Below are 21,590 nucleotides of genomic sequence, written 5' to 3' on the forward strand. Positions count from 1 at the left end.
GAACTGGCAAGGGGCGGCCTTGGGAAGAAACAGATTGCCTTCTCTCCTGCCGCTGCTGAGGGGTGGGGTAGCTATGCTGGTGGTCGGCCTGGGGAGACGGGGTGGGGGAGGGTCCCCCAGTGTGGGAGGAGGCAGGGCTCAGAGAAGGGCCAGTTGGCTGGCTAGGAGATCTGAAAAGAGGTACAAGTTTGGATTAACTGGGGTGGAGAATGAGAGGAAGGCCTAGCTGAGAATGGAGACGGGAATGGACCCACAGGGCAGTCAGAACTGGGGTGTTTTTCAGTTTTCTCCTGCAGTGCTTGGTGGCCTGGAGATTACAGCTGTTGGGTGGACCCAGGGCCGAAGTGGTCAAGGAATACTGTCAAGAGAGGGACTGAGGAGGGAGCCCACAGGGTCTAGGCTTGGTGGGGGAAGGCAGAGAGAACACACGGACTGGCGAGAAAAGGGGCCAGTCTACAGACCGGTGCTGATGTGGGGGATGAGCAGAGGTGGCTTGGCAGCTGTGCCCACTGTGAGCAGCATGCACGACACTTTCCTAGGAGGTCAGAGGTGACAGCAGCCCAGGGTGGGCCCCAGGAGTGGCTGGCTCAAGCGGAGGGAAGGGGTCCTCACAGGAGACTAGAGATGGACAGCCTGAGAAGCCAGGGTGCTGGAGGGTGGGAGGTGAGACACAGGGGCCACTGGCGAGGGTGACGGTACAGCCCAGCTCCAGTGTGTGGCTCTGCTGTACTTGCTTCCAGCTGGCTGCAGGGGCAAGAACAGGGACAGGCCCGAGGCTTCACTCTGGGGCCCAATCCCTGAATAAAGCCAGAGGCACCTGTCTAGGTGACAGACCCGGAGCTCCATCTGACTTTCTGACCAGAAGTATCCTTGCCCCCAGCAGAAGTTCGGCCCAGGCAGTGTCTGCTTCTGAGGGGTCTGGGCTAGGGCTGGGACTAGGACCTGTCCCTTGGAGCATCTGGAGTTACTGTGTGAAAGACCAGATCCTGATATGCTGAAGATGCAGGGCAGGACTCAGGGCTGCAAGGTTCTCTGTATAGGTGCAGCTGAAGGGGCTTGGGAGGCTGGTTACTTCCCAACAAGGGCCTGGGTTCAGCCTCTCAGGTGGGTCCGTGTTGGGAGGGCCTGAGTCTGACTTTCAAGGTGTTGAAAGCTTGGAAATGTTTAGTTCAGCCCTGCCACGACTTGCTGGGACCTGGGCCAACCTCTTCTCCCTGGTCTCTTCCCTCCCAGAGCCAGATGTCAGTGGATGAGAAAGCATTTAAATGCAGGGCCTGGCAAGAGCCAGTGTGTGCTGCACTGAAGGTGCTGGGGCTGCCCTATCTCCCAGGAGGTGGTGGGGCCAGCGAAGACTTTTCTTCCAAACATGTCAGAGTCAAGGGAGAGCCTTTAAGAGGAGGACAACTGCTCTACTCCCTGGTGCAGACACCCCCCAACTCAGAGGAGGAGGGGCAATCCCAGATCACCCAGTGAGCCAAGCTGGCCAGACCACCACCACTGGCTTTAGGGGTATCCCTTGCCCATGACTGCCACCAGAGTGAACCAGATGCTGGGGTCCCCTTGATAAAGGACAGTGTCCACTCCGGACTCAGGGTCACCCCTGTAACATCACACAGCTGAATGGAAACACGAGTCAGGCTTAAAATAGCTAAATAAATCTTTAATATTTCTAATTGCAAATGTACAGAAATTGCACAGCCACACAGAGTCTTAGAACACCAACAGCTTCCTCTGTACATTATTACATAGTTAAAAGTCGCAGCTGGAGGGAGGAGCTCCAGCCCAAACTCCAATGTTTGCATTTTTTCCTTTTCACATACTTACAAAAGAGGGGAGCTGGGACGCGGTGTGGGGGCTGGGGGGCTTTGTGGCTGAGTGTGTAGAAAAGAGGGGCTGTTTCCCTGGACAGTCTGGCTCCCGCAGTTGTGCGGGGCACAAGGGGAGGTGTACTTGGGGCAGATGCTCTGGGGGACCGGGGCGTGTGGAGCTGTAGCCTCGGTCCTCCACACCCCCACTCTCTGGGCAGTTGGAAAGAGTCCTCACTGACATGAGGTTTGGCAGTTTCCATCACCCAGAACATGGAAGTTAAGCAAAAAAGTCAGGCCTCTGTGCTAGCGGGGAGGGCGTGGCTTTCTCCAGTAGAGGCTGAGTCTTAGTGACCAGGGGACCCCGGGGCTGTGTTTTTCCCGAGCAGGGACTGTCCTTCCCTCCAGGGCCTCTGGCAATCCCATCCCTGGCTGCAGGCAGGGCCCAGCTCCCGGGAACTCAGGTTCTCTGTGGCCCAGGCAGGAGCCCCTGTTGACTGGCCCAGTGAAAGCACCCCAGCAGCTGCTACCCAGACAGCAGCTGCAAAGCCAACACATAAATGCCACAGGTAGGGAAATCAACCCCTGCAGACCACAAGCCTCTTCCTCCTGCCCAATACTGTTCTCTAGATTCAGAAATAAAATAAAACCCTTGGGAGAGCAGCAGTCCCGGCCAGCCCTCGGCAGCACCAGGACCAAAGGATATGTACAACCATTAGGTGAGATAGTTACATTACAGTCAAACACCAAGAACATTTACAAAATCGGCAGACTTGCAATTAAGATAAAAATCTGTGAAGAGTCTGTACACTTTTACAGTTTTTGCACTAGGTAAATAAGGCTCTCGGCCTGAGAGCTCACCCACCCCTGCAAGGGCAGCTGGCACCGGCCACAGCGGGTGGCCTCCGAGCCCGCCTGTCCAGGCCCTGGGAGCCTCCCTGTATTGCTAAGGAGGCTCTGTCCGAGGTCACTCTACGAGGCAGCGGTGGGAGGGGGCTGGGGAGAGGAGGGCAGGGCTCACTGGGCAGTGGGAGGATGAGACTGGAGCCAGGCCCTGCCTGTGTGGTCACCCTGGTCTCAGGCACGAAGGCGCACCGGTGGGGACAAGACAGAGGAGTGGGGCAGGAAGGGGTGGGGGCAGGGCCTCTGCTCCTGCCTCCCATCTTCCTGTGGTCTGTGACCCCTGGTGGCCCAGCCCTCCCTCCACCAGCATCTGTCTCTAGCCTAACTGAATTGTAGGTTACATCTAAGAGCCCCTTCCCAGAGCAGCTGCTGTCACCTGTCCCCGAGCTCAGGTGGATGCAGTATGGCTCTGGGCCACCCCTCCAGCACATCCACCCTTCCGGTGGGGCCTCTGTGGCACATTCCAGCTGCACGGGCAGCGGGGTGGTTCCTGCAGCTCACCCTGCCTTGGTTCTGCTGGCAAAGGCCCCACTTCCACCCTTGTTACCCAGGGCCCTTGCTCGGAATCTGCAGGGGCTGGGAACAGACGGGCCAAGAGAGACCCAAGCTCCTGCTCATCTGTCTTGAAAGTGGGGGAGGGGCAGATAAGCTACGGAACAGCCTAGAGCTGAGGAAAACCTGCCCCAGCTGTGGGGTGCGCACCTCCCCTGTATGCAGCGCCTGGGTCCTTGGCCGGGGGCCGGGAAGGGTGAGGAGGAGGCCGGCCGCACACACGGGGCTGGGTGCAGGCTGCTGCTGTCTTGGAGAGGGAGCAAGTCTAACATCCTCCAGGGCCGCTATTTCCCATGCAGTGCGCACGCTCAACTTAAAAGGCCCCTGTGTTCCAGCAAGCGAGCAAGCGGGCTTTTGTTTCTAATGCATACTGTGAAAGGAAAAAAAATCACAGTTATCCACCTTCTCAGGGCCTGCAGGCGTTAGAATCTTTTTTTAAACCATCACTCAGAGGAAGGATCACCTTTTCTCTCAGGGTGAGCACCAGGTGGCACTCCCTACAGGGCCACTGTGCCCTGGGTGTGCTGGGCCCCAGGAGAAGGCAGATACAGTGCTCAGAGCCATCTGGCCAGATCCACCCAGATCTTTGGCTTCTGGGAGCCCTAGAGCATCAGCCTGGGCCTGTGTGGGAAGTGTGGGAAGCTGTGGGTCCTCCCCACAGGGATAAGAGCTCACAAGAAAAAGCCATGGCCCTCACTGGGTCTATCTGGCAATACAACTAAGGCAGTGAAGAAGGTGGCAGGTGGCGCTCTGGGGACAGGTTCAGAGGGGGTGGGTGGGTAGGAATCCTCAGTTCCTCACAGCCAGGAAGGTCCCAATAGGCCGCATGCAGTGGCAGGTGCTTCGGATGGAGACAGGCAGGGGACACTGACCTCCTGCCCTGTGTCCTCCTATCTTCCTGCCTGCCAACCAATCCACCAAGTGCCAGGTCCCACAGGACAGGGCTTGGCTGCCAGGGAGTCTTGGGCCCCCCAAGGAGGCGAGGGGAAGCCACAGGTGTAGGCCCCTAGCCCTTGAATCCCCCCTCCAAGAAGCCCCCTCCCTGGCACGGATGTGGGGAACATGCACTCGGCCAGATCCAGGAGGACAAGGACACGCCACATTCAGGAACCAACAGACATGTTTTTGGCAGGCCCCCTGCCCCGCCAGGCTGTCCCCACTCCCCAGCGTGCAGTCTCTTCTGCCCGCACCCCACAGGGAGCGGCTGGTGACCTCGCCTCACGCTGCTTCAGTCTCTGGCGGCTCCCTCTGCGGCCACCTCCTGGACAGCGGCGAGGAGGGGAGACTCGGTCCCCTGACACCTGCGCTGGGGCTGCAACCGTGGGTGCCTCCCCAGGCCGAAACCCTGCCCTTGGCCACCATAGTCCCCCTCTCCTTGGGTAGCTTCCTCCCTCCTCAGGCAGGTTAACAATTGCTGCTGTTTCTGAACTCGCCGTTCTCAGTAATCTGCAATTTGGTGGGGTTGGTGGGGGAGATGCCGTTACGGGCTTGCATGCTGTACCTCTCTTTCAGCTGGGTCAGGGCGCTCATGAGGCGGGCATTGGCGGCATCCAGCGAGGCAATGCGCTTCTCCTGTGGACAATGGGGGTGTGAGTGGGGGTCATGGGACAGGCTCCTTAGGGGCCTCCTTAGGGCCATGTGTACTTACGACAAGCACTGGGATAGTGGGGAATGGGGTGGCCTGGAGATGAGGGGGGCAGGCAGGCTCCAGGCTGCGAGCAGTTGGCAAGAGAAGACGGGCAGAGGCCTCTGCAGCATCATGGACACAGCCTTGCTGCCTGCTTATCATCCCAAATGGAGCAGCTCTGGTGCTATCTATGGGTTGCCTAAGGCCCCTGGGGCTGGCACCCTTGCTCACATATGTCTGCGTGACACACCAGAGGTCACAGCTCCTGGTCTATGCAGTTTACAGTCTGAGCAAGGCCCAGCCTACTCCTGGGCGAGTAAAAGAAAGCGGTGCAGCCCTGAGTAAAGGAGGCTGGAGCCAGACAGCCTTTCATGTTTCCCCTCAATGCAGCCTGGATGCCACAGCTGTGGACAAGAGTCCCTCTGCTCCCTCTGACCAGTCTGCCATCACTCCTAACCCCACCTCCCTCCTGGTAGCTTCCACTCTTTGCTCAGCAGTCCTGGTAAAAGACAATACCCACCAAGAGCCCCGGCAGGGGAGGAGCTGTCTCTCTCCTTTCACAGCCTGTCCCAGTGAGCTTGTGGCCCACTAAGACCACAGGTCTGACTTCTCAGGGCAGAGATTCTGGTTTCTTATTCCCCTCAGTGTCTGCAGTGAGGTATGACTGAGGATGGAGAGGCTAAAGTCACCCCCTCCTAATCCCAGGCCCTTTAACTCTTGTGGCTGACCAAAGTGCCAGAGCCCCCACCTGGGCATCAATGATCTTCTGTTTGGAGTCCACAGCTGCTTGCATCTCTGCATGGTCCTTCTTCAGTTCTTCCTCCACGGACATCAACCTATAGCCAGAGACAGGGACAGTCAGGCTGGCCCAGGAGGCAGCAGAGGTGGGGAGGGTGTGGGAACAAGCCCATCAACCCCACGCAGAGCAGGGACACACTAGGAGACCCCTCCTTGGGTCACAGACTTGCCTCCCATACTTGCCTGGGACAGAGGCCTTCCAGCCAACTCCCAGCAACTGACACTGCTGGGCCTCCTTCCTCACCTCCACATCCCACACTTGCTGCTCCTAAAGCCCCAGAGGCCCCTAGGCTGCCCCCTTCCCGATGTTCTTCTAGGAGCCAAGATGGGTGTTAGATCTTCAAAACCCCTAGAACTAGGCAGGTGGTGGAATGATGAAGGCCCTGAAAAGCTCTAGAACTTTTTCCGCCCTGCCCCTGCCATCTTCACAAAGTTGTGCAGACTCTGCACTGGGCACTCGAGGTACCAAGATGAATGAACTCTAGTCCTTTTCCTCAAGGAATTCACAGGGCAGGAGGCATGAGTAACTAACTACACCCTGCATGGAGCAGCTGCTCTAGTGGAAAGCTCAGGTCCCTGGAACAAAGAGCAGAAAGCAGTGACCTTTCCTGGAGGGTGGGCTGGGAGGTGGCACATCGGTAGGAGACACCTGAAGGACCGGTGTGCAGGTAGGACAATGAGCAGAGGCTGGGGGACACCACCGGCAGAAGCTCCGTGGGCAGGAGGCTGGCTCTGTCCTGCTGCTCCCTCCCTGGGCGCCCCCTGGCCCCACCTGGCTGGCTCCTGAGACACTCTCACTGCTGGGCACCCCCACCTTCCCATTCTCCTTTGGCTTTGGGATTCCACACTCTCTGGGTCTGCCTGTCTCAGACGCCTTGTCCTGTCTGCCCCTGGACATGGGGGTGCCACAGGGCTTTGGCCTCAGCATCCCTTCTCCTTGCTCCGCACACTCTTCTCAGATGAGCCCTCCACTCCCAAGGCTTCTCTCCATCCCTGCCCTCTTGACTCCTCCAGCCCAGAGCAGCCACCGCACCCTGGGCAAGCCCTTGGCCCACTTACAGCAGACACACAGGGAGCCACAGTGCTGGGGCCGGTTCTACACGGGACTGTAATGGGGGCAGCAGGGCAGCAGTTCAGGAAGCACTAACCAGGAGGAGTGGTGGCAGGGGGGGACCCTTGGGGCAGGTTCCCCAGTACAGGAAGGTACCACTCTGAGGAAAGCTTGTGCTGGGGGTGGGGTGTGGGGAGGGTATTAGTTTTGTTAAGGAAAATTAGATTGGAAGGAGACTGTATTTACCCTCGTCTTAAAAACAAATAGGGCCAGGAACATTGGCTCACGCCTATAATCTCAGCACTTTGGGAGGCCAAGGAGGGTGGATCACTTGAGGATAGGAGTTCAAGACCAGCCTGGGTAACATGGCGAGACCCCATCTCTTTATTAAAAATCAAACAAACAAACCAGACATCTGGACATAATACAGGCAGTGCAGTACAACAATTTCTAGGAGAACAGAAACCAACAAGGTGAACCCAGTGAACGGCCTGGAAGCAGAGGGAAGGCAGAGTCAGCAGCCTCACTGAGCTGAGGAGACAGGCAGGTCAGGAAGGTCAAAGTGTGGGACTTGCAGGGCAGACAGCTAGAGAGGAGCAAGAGGCAGAGAGAAACTCCACACAGCTCCCAAGTGGGGGTTCCCCTTGTGTCTCTGACTGAATAATATCTGCATGCAGATGAGAAAATTACCAGGCTAGGCAAGAACCATCGGAAAGGAGAACACAAAACAATCCCAGAAGCAGTTCATGTTGTACCAGCAAGAGTGGAGTGACGCACTAACACTGGGAATCACAGAGGACCGTGGAAGGAAACCCCCTCAGCAGCAGGGCCACGTTAGGTCGAGACTAAAGGCTCTGCAGGACGCAGCCTAACAAAACTTAAAAGGAAACCCCGAGAGGATTGAACAGATTCCAAGTAACCTCACTGTCTCCCAGAACAAAGCCCCCAGAAAGGATTTAAAGGGACACAAAAACATTCAGCACCTAACTGTAAGATTCATAATGCCTGGCATCCAACCAAAAATTAGTATACAGAGAGAAGCAGAAAAACTCGTAAGCAGGCGGAAAATAAATCAGTAAAAACAGACTCAGATGTCACAGATGATAGAATTAGATAAGGACATGAAAACAACAAGGTATTATAAATACATTCTACATGTTTCAGAAAATAGAAGTAAAAGCACAATGAGAATTAAAACTGATGGAATGTAAAGCAAAATGGAAATTCTAAGAGGTGAAAAATATAATTATCTGCAGTGAAAAAATACTGGATCAGATTAATAGCAGGTTACACACTGAAGAAAAAATAATTAGCAAACTTGAAGACATAGTCATAGAAACTATCAAAGACAAAAAACAGAAAAAAAATGAAGAAGATAACACAGCATCAGTGAGATACGGGACAATATGAGTCAGCCTAATGCACGTGTGCTAGGAATCCCCGAGAAAGAAATGCGGGGAGGTGGGACTGCAGACATACAACCCAAGACCCAAGAAACTAGAAGAAAACCACACCAATGAACATCACAATCAAACTACTGACAACCAGTGATTTAAAAAAAAAGAAAAAAGTATCTTACAAATAGCCAGGGAAAACAGATACATAAAGTACAGAGGAACAAAGACAATGACAGACTCCCTGTCATTACAGCCTCAGGGTGAGGGCCAAATCCAGACCATTGCCTGTTTTTGTAAACAGCCATCTCACATAAATAGTTCTGCTATAACAGCAGAGCTGAACAGTTGCAATAGAGCCATATGGCCTACAAAGCCTAAAATACTTTTGATCTGCTCCTTTGTAGAAAGTTTGCCAATCCCTGCCCTAGAGCAAAAAAGAGATATAGCTAATAAGTCGATAGGAGACAAAATGGAATCATAAAAAAATACTCAGTCCAAAAGAAGGCAGGAAAAAAAGAATAGATGGTAAAAATAGGAAACAAAGCAACAGATTTAAATATATCAATAATTACACTAAATGTAAATGGTCAAAACAATCCAATTAAAAGGCAGAAACATTTAGACAAAAGCAAGACCCAACAGTATGGTGCCTGTAAAACAAACTCACTTCATATATATAGATGGGTGTTATGCTCTGAACGTTTGTGTCACCCTCTAAATTCATATGTTGACACCTAACCCCCAAGGTGATTTCGTAATAGGTAGGGTTTTTGAGAGGTGATTACATCATATGGGCTTTGCTTTCAAAAATGGGATTAGTGCTTTTATATTATACAAGAAGCCCAAGGGAGCTTGTTCACACCCCCGACAATGTGAGAACATAGCAACAGGGCACTATAATATGAAGCAGAGAGTCCTCATTATATCCTGAATCTGCTGGCATTTTGATGTTAGACTTCAGAAATGGGGACAATACATTTTCTGTTGTTTATAAATTACCCAGTCTAAGGTATCTTGTTATAGCAGCCTGAATGGACTAAGACAATGAGTTAAAGGCATGAGGATGAAAAAAGCTATACCATACTAACACAAATCAAAAGGAAGTTGGGGTGGCTACATTAATAGCAGACAAGGCAGATTTCATAGCAAAGAATATTCCAAGGGATAAAGAAGGTGATTTTATAATGACAGAGGTTAATTCAACAATAGTACATAAATAGCCTAAATGTGTATGCACCTAAGAATAGTTTCAGTGTATATAAAGGAAACACCAGTTGGAACGAAGGGAGAAATAGAAAAGCCAGTAAGGATATGGAATACTTGAACACTATCTACCTAATTGGCACTTACATTAAGGAGGAAATATTCCAGGATTGGTTAGTAGAAACGAATGTGCTAAGCAAGTCTCTGAATTCAGAACATGATCAGACAATACAAACAATGTGGAGAAGGCATTTCTCCACATTTGAAAAGCATTTCCATTCTTGGAAACACACACAAGGTGAGCTAAGAACAGAGCTGGAGATCAAGTGAACAGCAGGTTTCTAATCACCCTGGTTTCACTCATGTTAACTATTTTATAATGAACAAAACTACAAGTAAATGAAGCAAACAACAGTCAGGAACAGAGAAACAGGTGTTCTAAATAGGAGGAATCCAGGAAGGCCTTATGCCATGGACAAAGCATGGAGTGTGGAGGCCTTCCTGGCTCTTGCACACCTGCTTGGTCTGTCCGGCTGATGGGGTCTTAGACCAGGCCAATGCAAACAAGACACACTGTCTGTCCTCCCGTGCTTGGTATTAGAAGGAAGTAAACTCCATGACTGGGACCCTGGGGTTGACTGCACTCCCTGCCTGACACCAAGGTAGGGATGCCCTACCCACAGGCAGAGACAGAGATGGAGGCGTCACCATGGGGCCTGACATAAGCCTTCAAAAAGATGAGAGTCAGCATTAAAACTTGCTGTTCCTCCAAAGCCCTTTCCCAGATAACCCAGGCTTAAAACTCAGGATATCAGACTGGCACCACCCCCCCCCCAACCCAAACCACTCAACAGTTCCCAGCTCAGTAACTGGCACCCTGATACGCCCACACCCAGACACTCTTGGTAGGAATCTGGGGGCTATGCTGTGTCTTCCACCTTCACCTACTGTACGTAACTGATACTCATTCCCACTTTTCTTACCCTGTATTGGGTCCTCACTGTCTTTCCTGGCAACCCCCAATCCAGCTTCTCAGCATCCCTGAGAGTGCTAAGATGGCATGGCTCCATGTAGGGGCTCAGGCCCATCGGGAGCCAGCTGTCACTGGTCCAGCCTCATCACCAGCTTTGCATTCTGCGTGGGCTGCCCACCGTCTAGGCCACCTTCTACCTCCAGGCCTGTGCTCACGCTGCTCCCACTGCCACTCTCTTCCCTCCTCTCCACACTCAGCTCATCCTTTGAGGAGGCTCTCCCACCAGGGGCCTCCTTGAAGGCAGCGATGGCTTCCCTGCCTGTGCCTGTGGCCGGGCCAGACGGGTGTGGGCCCCACCTGCTGATGATGCCCTTCATCTGGATGTCCTTGTCCTCTTGCTGCCGCCGCAGCCGCTCCTCGCCCTCCTCCAGCCGTGCCTGGTACTCCAGCACCAGCTTCTGCGTCGTCTCCTCCTGGCACTTGAACAGGGTCTCATACTCCTCCAGCTTCTTGGTGGAGATTCGCAGCTTGTCCTGCAGCACCGCCAGGTCCTACCAGGAGAGCAGCATCCACAGGCACAGCACCCAGGACACAGAGAGCACAGCTTTGTCAGCCCGAGTGGGAGGAAGGGTAGGAGGAGCCCCACTTGGAAGGGCCCAGTGACTGTGACCTGCCCACTTCACATAGCAAAGAGATGCCCAAGGAGCCCAGCTGGTGGGGGCTGCAGCCAGATGTGTGCCTGTACCCCACCAGGGGGTCTCCACTCCAAGCTCCCAGCTTGACCTGTATGGCTACGGCGGGGATGAAGACTCAAACCCAAATCCCAGGAGTAAGGGTGTAACTAGGGCTTTGAACTTTTTATGACAAAGGTTAAAGAACCCTTGGATATACGAAGGACGTGTGACAGCACCCTGAGAGGTGGGAGCTCTGCAGGAGGGGAAACTGAGGCCCAGACAAGGAGACCATGTCACATGAAGAGCGACTGACTAGCAGGGTAAGATCCCAGCTTCCCAGCCTCTGTTTGAATCTAAAGCCAGAGGGTGGCAGTGGCATGAGGAAATAGAGAGAGAATTGAAAGGCAGATGGTCCAGGCTTTGGATCTGCCTCAGTCCAGCATAGACCCCAACCATCAGGGAGGAACAGGGATGTGGACGAGGCTGGGAAGCGGCGTGGCTGCACAGCGGAGCCAGGTGCTCTGCGCTGAGTGAGGAAAGGCCAACACCAGGATTGAGAGGGGCCAGACGCCATGAGGACACAGGGATGCAAAGAGCCTGGAGTGAGGCCAGGCCTCCTCGCTCCCCAGCCAAACTCTGGCTCTGGGAGCACTGTGTCCCCTGTCCCCTGGTCCCCTTCACGTAACTATGGTGAAAGCAGGTGGATGTAGTGGACCGGGGATGGTGGTGGCAGCAGGATGCAGCATGGAGATGGGCCTCGCCTGAGGCCAGGGAGAAGTTCTGCCATTCTGACCCCAATACCCTTGCTCAAGAGGCTGCCACAGGCTTTCCTGGGGCCCCGAGGGGCGCGAGCATCCAGAGGGGAGTGGAGAAGCGCCTGCCGATCTGGGGCCTGCGCTGGTTCCTCCGTCTACATGGACTGCAGCTGGCAGTAGGAGACAAAAACTACCCCCTGATCCAGAGCAGCTGCCACAGCTGGAGGACTTGGGAGACCAACAAAGCATCTCCCTGCCCCAGCAGATGCTAGATGTGTGTGGCAGAGTGAGATTTTGATTTTTAGAATAGGTTCTTTTCCCAGGAGTGAGGAAGAAAACATCTCAATGGTAGCCTGACCCCACCCCCGACGCTGGTAACTGTTGTTTCTTTCCCAGGCCCTGGTGGAGACCAGAGTGGCAAAGAGCCAGGCCGTGGGCAGGCACAAGCCTCGGAGGCCAGGCTGGGGTGGCTCTCCCAGTCATCCTGGGGACCCATGCCTCTGCCTCCTCAGGTATTAGGCTCCCTCAGGGGGGCTCTATATGTCTCTTGGGCACCCTCAGCCCCTCAGCCCCTCAACCCCCAGGTCCTCAGGAAGCTCAGCTGCCTCCGTTGCCCCAGGCTAAGGAGCCTCCCCAGAGGTCCCAGGAGTCTGTATCTAAGACAATTCCCTGGTGATTCCAATCTGTAGATGGGAAGCCTCAGGTCTAAGCTGCTAATCCATTCCTCTTGTTACTTTTCTTCCAGACCCCACTGACTGCTATCCTCACAGGGAACAAGGGCTCAGAGGGGACGAGCCCTTCACAAGGACACAAGCACCCACTGCTGGGGGACCTGGAGGAGAGACTCCTACCAGCTGCTCCCGGGAGGCAGCCCCGCCCTGCCCCGAGCTGCCAGGGTCCAGCTTTACCTTTTCTGCTTGGCTGAGCTCGTCCTTACTCCTTAGCCTATCCCTGTGGGGGGGGTCTGGGCCCAGGCCCTCGTCTTCTAACAACTGCGCGTTCATGGTCAAGAGCCAAGCGGCTGTGCGGTCCAGGGCATTGGGGCTCACGGGTGAAGGGCCCTACAACGAAACACAGCTGTGAGGGGCTGGAGAGAGGCGGAGGGCAAGCAGGAGGGACATTAGTGGCCCAGGTGAGCCACAAGGACAAGCAGCTCTGGGACATGGTGGGGAGGGAAGGATCCTCCAGCTAACTGAGCACCTACAGAGGCAGTCCCCACCCAGGAACTCTGTCTCTCAGACAGTAGCCGATGCCAGAGCCAACAGGTGTCAGGTGGCCTCCTGAGCACCACCCTCTGCTGCCAAGGGGACAGAGAGTGACCCTGCCACTGGGGGCACCGGGGCAGGCTGAGCTGAGAGGAGGACAGGACCAGGCTGGGCTGTCAGCCCAAGGCACCTCCACTCCAGACACCGCCTGCAGCCTTTGGGTGACAGGGCCATCCATGCTCCAGGTAGTTGTGCCTGGAGGCTCTGTCCAGCCTGTGAAAACATTTTGGGAGGGGAGTGTGGGGCCAGAGTAGGGCAGGATGACTCCTACTTTGGGTGGGGGCTTCGACAGGCTTGGAACTGAAGATGAATGCACTCTTTCTCTCTGACCCCAGCCTGCCCCTAGGGGCACTGACAGAGGGGCCTGGAGTTCCCCAAGGCTGCAGTGTCCCTGGTTCACAGGATTCAGGAAGAAGCCAGGGGGAGGGGGTGGTGGTGCATGTGGCAGGCTGGTGGGATGGGATGGCAGCTGGGTGCGGGGGAGGTGAAATGACCGAGAGGAGGAGCATGGTATGGGGTATGACAGCCCAGCTGGGCCCAAGTGCCCAGCCCTGCCCTCTGACTAGTGGCACTGACCTGCTTGTGCACTGACCGTGGCTTCAGTTCTGGGCTGTCCCCCTTGGAGGAAGAGGACTGCTGCCTCAGGCGGGTACTGGGGCCTGCCCAATCAGGTGAGGCCGACGCCAGGGTTCCGCTTGAGGGTCTTGGGTACTGCAGGGTGCCCAACAGGTTGGGGGGCGTCCGGCCGCGGGGGGCAGGAGGTGGCGGCGGGGGTGGGGGCGGAGGCTGGTCGATCCTCCTCTGGGGGCCAGCACTGTTCTGCCGTGGCACCGTGGGCTGCCCGCCTTTTTCAGTCAGTGACATCTGTCGCCGTGCCAGCTCACCGGGCCGCCGAGCCAGCTCCTCCGCGGCAGTGCTGAAACTTCCCAGCTTGGCAGCGGCCGCCAATTCCTCGCTGTTGCTGTGTGAGCTCAGGGAGCTGTGGCCCTCAGAGCCTGAGTCGCCAAGGCCGCGGGGTGACAGCGGCAGGCCAGCCGCCATCTGGTACACAGGGTTCTGGAAGGAGAGCGGTGCCAACAGCTGGGGCCGGCCTGGCGCGCCCTCGGAGGTGCCTGGTGTGGTTGGTGTCTGGCCTGCCCGCCGCACCGTGGCCAGCCCTGCCAGGCTCACTGGGGTTGCCCGGGCTGGCCACCCGGCCACCAGCTGAGCTGCAGGGGCCTGCCCATCTGTGGGGAGGACATCGGGGCCCGCTGGGGAGCCTGCCTCCCCATCCAGCGCACGGGCATCCTGGAGGTCCACCATGGAGAGGCTCTTGCCACCGTTGGCCATCTGAAGATCAGGCTCGTTGGCTTCCGAGTAACTCGAGCTGCGGGCAGGTGAGGGCTGGACCCCGGAGGACCTTGTGACAAAAAACAAGTCCTTGTTTTCGGGGGTTGGAGACGGTAACCGGGTGAAATCTATCAGACTGCAGGGAGACAAGCACACACAGGGAAAGAAGGGGAAAAGAAGAACTGTGAGTGCAGCCAAGGCGGGTCCAAACCGACAGCACCCACCAACCTGCTGGGGCCTGGCAGCCCAAGCCAGCGCTGGGGAGATGGATGCGCTCAGGTAACAGGAGTGGGAGAATCCGGGGACCAGAGGCTGAGGCGGCTGCTCCTGCACAGAACCTCTTCTTTAGGGGCCAGCACTGCACATTTCAGGCCGCGCTGCCTGGAAGACCCCTTCCCTGTTCAGCTGCATCTTGGGACAATGGGTACTGGGGCCTGGCTTGCTCTGGAAAACTCCTCCTTAGCTAAGCCCTAAGCCACAACTCAGTGGCTCTCTGCTATCCACGGATCCTGCATTGAGAACTCCAACTTCAGAGTCACTGGGTTCCCTCTGCCTCTTCCCTCTTGTTCCTAATCAGACTGGTAACTGAAGTGGGGGCCCGGTGAAACCTCCTCTTGCCCAGCCTCCTGCTGCCGCTCCCTTGTTTGACTGGCAGGCGGGGGCTGGAGTTCCTGGCAAAAACAAGGAATGAGAGCAGGCTCCATGGAGAGCATGACTCAGTGGGAGGGCTGCACTTGCCCTGGCCTCCTCCTCACTCTACGCTTTTCTCTGGCCTCTCCCTGGCCCCTCCCCAGAAGCTAGCTCCTTTAGAAGAAAGCACAACTGTGGTGGGGGCCGGGGGGGCTTTGGAAAGAAGAATGTGGGTGGGGGGAACTGAAGGCAGCAAGGACTTGGGGGGGTTGATATGGCTTGGAATGAGGAATGGGTTGGCTTAGCCTCAGATGGCAAGGAAGTGCCACTCCCTGAGATGGGCAGCAGAAGCCACTCGGGGCTGCAATGCTCATGGGCCTGGGAGAGCTGGCTAGAGCAGCAGATGAGCCAGGAAAGATGGAGAGCAGTGGGAACCTGGCTGCCCAGGCCACACACCAGGTCAGTCTTTTCACAACTCACGGGCCCGGCTGCCCCTCAGCCTCTCAAGGGCTGTCCACCACACCCCCCACTTCAAACTCTTGGCCCGTGACTCTGCTTGGTTTCACTTGGCACATTCACCGAACAGGTCCAATGCAAGACTCAGCGGACCTGCATCTCTGACCCCTCCTGGGCTCCCTTAACTCCAGGTTCTTGATCTCAGCAGGTTCTTGATCTCAGCACCCTCCCCTGCTTAAAAGCCTGCCTTGCCACTGCCTCAGGGAGACCATACTCCCAACTCTGCTGCTGCAGCCACGGCCTCACATGCTGGGGTAAGAGGGATCCCCGGTGGGAGAGGGGAGAGTAGCGGTGGAGCAGAAATGCTTCAACATGAACTGAAAGAAATGTCCCTATTTTGACTTAAACAAGAATGTTTTACCTTCCAATCTGCCTTGTGTGTGTCTTATTTAGGCAAAGCAGACCCCAGGACTGGGTCTCAGCAACACTTTATGTTTTCTGGGGTTCCCAGCCTCCAAGCCTGGCAGAGCCACCGAACTCCTATTGAAAACACCCCCAGCTAAACACCACTTCTGAAGATTCTGACTCAGGCTCAGGAAATACCAGGAACATGTGTATTTTTAACAAATATCAGGCGATCTGGAAATGCTGGGGGTTATTTGGGACCAGTAATTATTCTTTGACACATCATGTCTTTGCTTGTGCTTGTCCCTCTACCTAGAATCCCTTTTCCACCAATGGAAATGATACTTTTCTTAGAACATTAAAAAAGAAAAGAAAAGAAAAGAAAAAAACTATAGCATCATCTCCTCTAGGAAGGCTTCCCTGATTATTCCCAAATGGAATAGAACCTGTACAACTCAAGTCTTGCCAGGTTTGTTTTATAAACACTATGTAGGCATTCTCTTTCCCCATCTGAGATTACAGGTGGGCTGTGCCTAGTCTGCACACACACCCACCACACCCAACATGCCTGGCAGCTCTTACCCGGAAAGATCATTCTCGATCACCATCTTCTGCAGCCCAGCTGAGATGCTGCTGCTGCCAGAGCCCGGTGTGGAGGCCAGGTCGTTGGTCCCTGGCAGCTGCCCACTACCTGGGGTGCTCAGCGCTGTGTGGACATCCCTCAGGATCCGAGGCAGGGGTCCCAGTTTGGACACTATGCTCTGCAAAGGCACAGCAAGAGGCAGGCGTGACCTCCTGGGACCACACAGGTAGGCTATATGTGCTGCAGCCACTGTGGCTGAAAACCACTGCGGAGCCTGTCAGAAGTGCAGATCCCCACCTGCCGCCAGTCAGAGCTGCTGGGTCTGGGACGGGGGTGAGCCCAGGAATCGGTAAATCTATGTTTTTAACCAGCTCCCAGATATTTCTGGGGCAGGAGTAGGAGGCCCACAGGGGGAGATGCTGACCTAGTGCAAGCCTCTCCTTCAGTTTGCCCTGCCCTGATGCCTCCGCAGAGAGGAAAGCACACATGGAATCCCAGCGTTTCGATACCTCCACCTCTCCATCCAGAGGCTTCTGTGACAGCCCCTCTCACATCACCTACTCCATGGGATAGGCTGGGGCCTGACCCACTTTGGCACCTGAGCACCAGTGGAGATGGTCCAGGCACCCCCAGGTGCTGGTCAGGCAGAAGGCAGAGCCTGAACCCATCTGAATCTTGCTGGCACGCTTTAGAGGACTTGAGGGGCAGAGGATTCTAGGCTATGGGGACACTGCCTTCACCTGTTTATGCACAAGCTTCCACAGAGGTCTCTGTGAGAAAACAAAGTGTGAAAACTCATGCAGGCAATAGAGCACACAATTGAGAGGCAAACAGTTGTGTTTCAAATCCCTGTTGCACCCTATCACTGGTGTGACAATACCAATCACCTTCCATTCTTCCTGCCTGGTTGTGCAGATACGTGGACAGCACAGGGGGAAGGTAAGTGGTGGCAGTGACAGTGACTGGTGTTGGCTGCAGTGCAGGGACTGGAACCGGTGGAAAGGAGGGTCTCGACCCTCATTTCCATTTCTCCCTCCTGTGTCTCTCACAGCCAAAGGCAAGTGGATACAAATGAGCAAAAACGATGGCCTCTGATTGCAACAGCACCTATTTCTAGTGAAAAGTCAGGACTAACCTAAGTGTCCATCAACAGGGCACTGGTGAAATAAACAGCATTCATATGATGCAGTCATTATAAAGCCCCTGGCAGTGGTGCAGATTGCACTGACAAGCAAAGAGGCCCAAAATAGAGTGGTAAGAAATGCACACAGCAGCATACACAGTACGTTCTTGCTTTAAAACAAACTGAAAAAGGGAAAGAGCTCTATGTGTGTGCGCCTGCATGTTTGTGCGTGCTTACACATGCACAGATCGCGTCCAGGAGGCTGCATACCAGTGCTCTGAGCGGTCACCTCTAGGGAATGGGACCAGGAGGCATGAAGGGCCTTCCAGGCCAGTTTCAGCACCTTACAAAAGTAAGGTGGTCCCTTGGAGCCCTAGAAAGCAACAGATATTTGGGAAGAAGTTCCTGGTAGACCCAGCCCTTAAGTCCAAGAACTAACTGCTCACTATGTGGGCTGAGGCTGGGGGTCAGTGAAGTCTCAGGCTAGGGAGGGCTCACTTCAGGTGACTGCAGCAGTGTCAGAGGTGTCTAGGGAGTAACCTTGTCAACAGATGGTCAAGGGCCATCCTAGAAAGGTTTCCGACTTCCTGGTGGACAAGTGGAGGTACAGGGTCTTGAGTCATCTTCTTCATACAGGTGAATTCACGATCCAATTTTATTTCTCACATGCTCTGGCAGGCAGCACAGAGGCGCTTGTCCACTAAAGGCTGAGTGCATGCGGAACACCCCAGCCCTAGTACCCAGAGTGGGGCTGCCTTGGCAGATACTGCCCAGTGAACACAGCATTTGCCCATAGAGAAAATGGGGCCCACAGATCCCCAGTGTGTTCTGACAGGACCTGGCCTGGAGCCCCGGGCTCCTGGTATGCAGTTAGCTCCTGATCATGCCACATGGGCGAATTCTCTGCCCTCCATGGTTACTCTGGAAGGGGGAACACTAAAAGCCTGATGGTAGCTTTTGGCCCCACCTCCGCCCCACAGCCACAGGCACCTGCTCCAGCTGGCTGATGGCCTCCCAGAGCAGTGAGTGCAGGCTGGAGAGCTCACGGCCCAAGTCGATGTAGCCCTCGAAGCCAGCTGTGTTGGAGAGGGTCTCGGGGTTGGAGATCTCCAGCAGGAAGCGCTGCATGTTGGTCCACTCATGCTCTAGGAACTGGTTCATGAAGGACATGTACTCCTCCTTGCTGCCGAATCTGGACAGAGGGTAGCTGGGTGAGCACTCTGGGCCCAGGCAGGCCCTGCCCAGGAACTCCCTCCACTGGGACACCACCACCCGCTTTCCCCAGTGGCCGGCTCCCACCCCACTCACTCCCCAAGTCAGCTGAATATGCTTTGGCCCAGGTCACCAGGGCCCTCCTTGCTCATGGTAACAGTGACCCTTTTCTGAACCTTTTATCTCAGGACCTGGAATGTTCTGTGTCCCCCATACACTGCCTGTTAACAGTGTCCTTCCACTTTTCCTCCAAGTTTCACTGTCCTGGTATGCAGATGATGCTCAATCCATGCTCAACCCAGGTCTCCCAATGAGCTTTCAGACATGTATTAATATATCCGCAGGCACCTCCCCCGGGAGTCCCTCCTACTTAGCCTGGCCACACCTGAAGTCATCACCATCACCCAAACCCATGCCTTCCTCCTGAGTTCCCTACCCTAAGTGGAGACCCCACTACCCATACAGATACCTGAGCCAGAACCTCTGGCAGTTGTCAACTCCTCCCTCTTCCTCGTTCCCAAATGGCATGGCCTGCTGATTTTGCCTTCTAATAACCCCTAACCTTGTCCCTTGCAGCCACTGCCTCCTGTACCCCCTCCTCTCCCTGCCAATTTTCTGCCATTGTTGCTGGAACCACAGCTACACTCTCCTTTCAGGTCTTCTGGCTACCATCCAGCTCCCTGCAACCCATCTGCCCACCGCTGTCAGGGTGAGCTTTTCAGGGTCCAGAACAGAGGAAGGCCATCCTCTCTCTTGTTTAAAACTCTCTGGTGGCTCCCACAGCCCTGTCTGGACTTCAGGTCCTTGCTGTCCTCTTAGGTCTCACTGCCAGCTTCTCCTGACCTGGCACAGCACATGGCCCTCCCTGGGATGTCTGGCCTCTGCTCCTCTTCCTTGAGATAATGAACGCCTCACCCTGACATGCAGTTGGGGGATCTTGTCACCCTGGAGGCTTTCCTGTCTCCTCTCCCAACAAGCTGAGCGCCTTTCTAAGAGGCTCATGTGTGTCTGTCACTGCTCTCCTGCTTATTCCACACATCTCCCTGGCTGAAGTACTGAGCGCTACCAGGGCTGATTCATCTTGGTACCGTCAGAGCCCAGCACACAGATAGCCCCAGGATGGGGCTCAATCCACGCTTTGAGAATGAACAACAGTGAGATGACCGAGCCCTTCTACTTCTGCCCGCTTGCTCTAAGGATGCAGCCGAAAACACCAATAGTGCTTTATCAGCAAAGAAAGACATCCTGACAGCAGGACACCAGGACAGTGGTGCCCAACCCGAGTGTCCAAGCACAGGGAATGGGTTAAGGAAATATGGGCCGGTTCCCCTTGGAGGAATATTAGTAATTTATTTCAAAACAGGGCTTAATGAATGCTAAAGGATATGTGAGAATCCTTATAATAATACATTAATTCAAAAAAGCAGAAGGAAAAAAAAAAGTCTCATGTTGCCACCTTTAAAAATCAAGAAACATACCAAAATGACATATACCTTGAGATGAAGGATAGAGTGTGGAGATTTTATTTTTTAAAAAGTGGGAAGGAGAAGGACTGAGGATTACAGGGACAAAACCAGGGCCTATTTATGGTCTCTGCCCAGCTTGGGGGCAGAAACACCCCCAGGGCTTGCCCTGTGGATGTCAGCCCTGCCCACTCTGCCTGGGGAGGGAGGAGGCACTCACTTGGCAAAGTTGGCCAGGTTCTGGGTGACCTTGGCGATGAGGGTGAGGGTGCGGGCAGTGCGGTCATCGGGGTACTCCTGCAGCAGGTTGAAGAGTGAGGGCGACATGATGGCTGGGCAGAGGAAGCGCAGGAAGAGGGAGGCGCTGATGAGCCGCTCACTGATGTCCGGCCGGCCACGGCTGCTGCACTCCTGCCTCCACGAGGCAAACACCTCTTTCAACTCCCGTGGGAAGACGCTGTGCGGGGACAAACAAGGGTGGGCTTGGCCATCAGGCAGGGGCCCAGGACAGCAGGAACCCGCATTCCAACCGTGGCTCTACCCCACCAGCTGCGTGAGGTCAGCCCCGCTGTCTGAGTTCGGAGGACACAGCTGTCTGGGGAGAGCAGTCAGTACAGGGCGACTGAAGCAAGTACCCAGGCAGTAGGAGTGGGGAGACCAGGTTCCCATCGGGCAGTGGGTTCTCAGTGAAGGGCCAGGCCGGTGGGATGGGAGGAGGCCTGAGGAGCTGGCTCTCCATCCTAACCGGAATTAACTGCCAAGGGCCAGTGCTGAACCGCCTATCCAGCTTCTGGTCTGGGCCCTCCCCACCTCTTCCCCAGTCTCTACTTCATTTTTCAACCCCAACAGCAGGCATCTGGGTCTAGGGGGAAGTGAGGAAAACAGGAATAGACCACTATTCCTTGGATTCCCATCACTGGCTTTGAGACTCATTTCCTTTGCTTGAATGATGTCATAGGAATCTGGGATTTCCTACAAGCTCAGAAAGATCAACGAGATGGGACTACCCCTGAACACAGTGGGAGAACACAGCTCTCCATTCTCTAGATGGGGAGGGAAAGGGAGGTAGTGACTGCCCCAGGGTGATGGAGCGAGTGGGCAGAGCTGGCCCTAGACAATGGGGCTCCTGGTTCTACTGGGCATCTTGGCCTGCCGTGGTCAGGCCCACCTGGCCAACTTTTAAGTGGTTTTCCTATTTTTTTTTCCCTAAAAGATACATCTCCCAGCCTGGGGCAGGCCAGGCCCCAGTGGTCCCTGAACTCAGCCTACACTTGGCCCTGCCATGACCTCAGGGTGATGTGACCAAGGCCCTAACCCTCCTGGAAGAATTCGGTTTTCTCTCCCTTAAACTGAGAACGAGACCTGCCCTGCCAAGCTCACAGAGCC

General features: G+C 55.1%; 1 protein-coding gene across 15 annotated transcripts in view; it reads right to left on the minus strand.

Annotated features, from left to right (window-relative positions):
- Positions 1-1,639: 1,639 nt before the first annotated feature.
- The window catches only part of DAB2IP (DAB2 interacting protein), a 219,482-nt gene continuing 199,531 nt past the window's right edge, over positions 1,640-21,590 (minus strand). For 9 of the 15 annotated variants that reach the window (XM_033237574.1, XM_033237572.1, XM_033237584.1 and 6 more), the window contains 8 exons: positions 20,425-20,661; positions 18,520-18,721; positions 16,406-16,584; positions 13,580-14,468; positions 12,647-12,799; positions 10,667-10,860; positions 5,636-5,723; positions 1,640-4,832 (listed from right to left, as the gene is read on the minus strand). In XM_033237574.1, the coding sequence (XP_033093465.1) occupies positions 4,665-4,832; positions 5,636-5,723; positions 10,667-10,860; positions 12,647-12,799; positions 13,580-14,468; positions 16,406-16,584; positions 18,520-18,721; positions 20,425-20,661 (2,110 nt within the window). In that variant the 3' untranslated portion in view covers positions 1,640-4,664. Of the gene's footprint in view, positions 4,833-5,635; positions 5,724-10,666; positions 10,861-10,891; positions 12,326-12,646; positions 12,800-13,579; positions 14,469-16,405; positions 16,585-18,519; positions 18,722-20,424; positions 20,662-21,590 lie in introns of those variants that run through there. The other 6 variants (XM_033237578.1, XM_033237575.1, XM_033237577.1 and 3 more) reach the window with 5 other exon arrangements.

This window comes from Trachypithecus francoisi, unplaced genomic scaffold (genome assembly GCF_009764315.1).
Source record: "Trachypithecus francoisi isolate TF-2019V2 unplaced genomic scaffold, Tfra_2.0 Lachesis_group16, whole genome shotgun sequence".
Taxonomy (NCBI): domain Eukaryota; kingdom Metazoa; phylum Chordata; class Mammalia; order Primates; family Cercopithecidae; genus Trachypithecus; species Trachypithecus francoisi.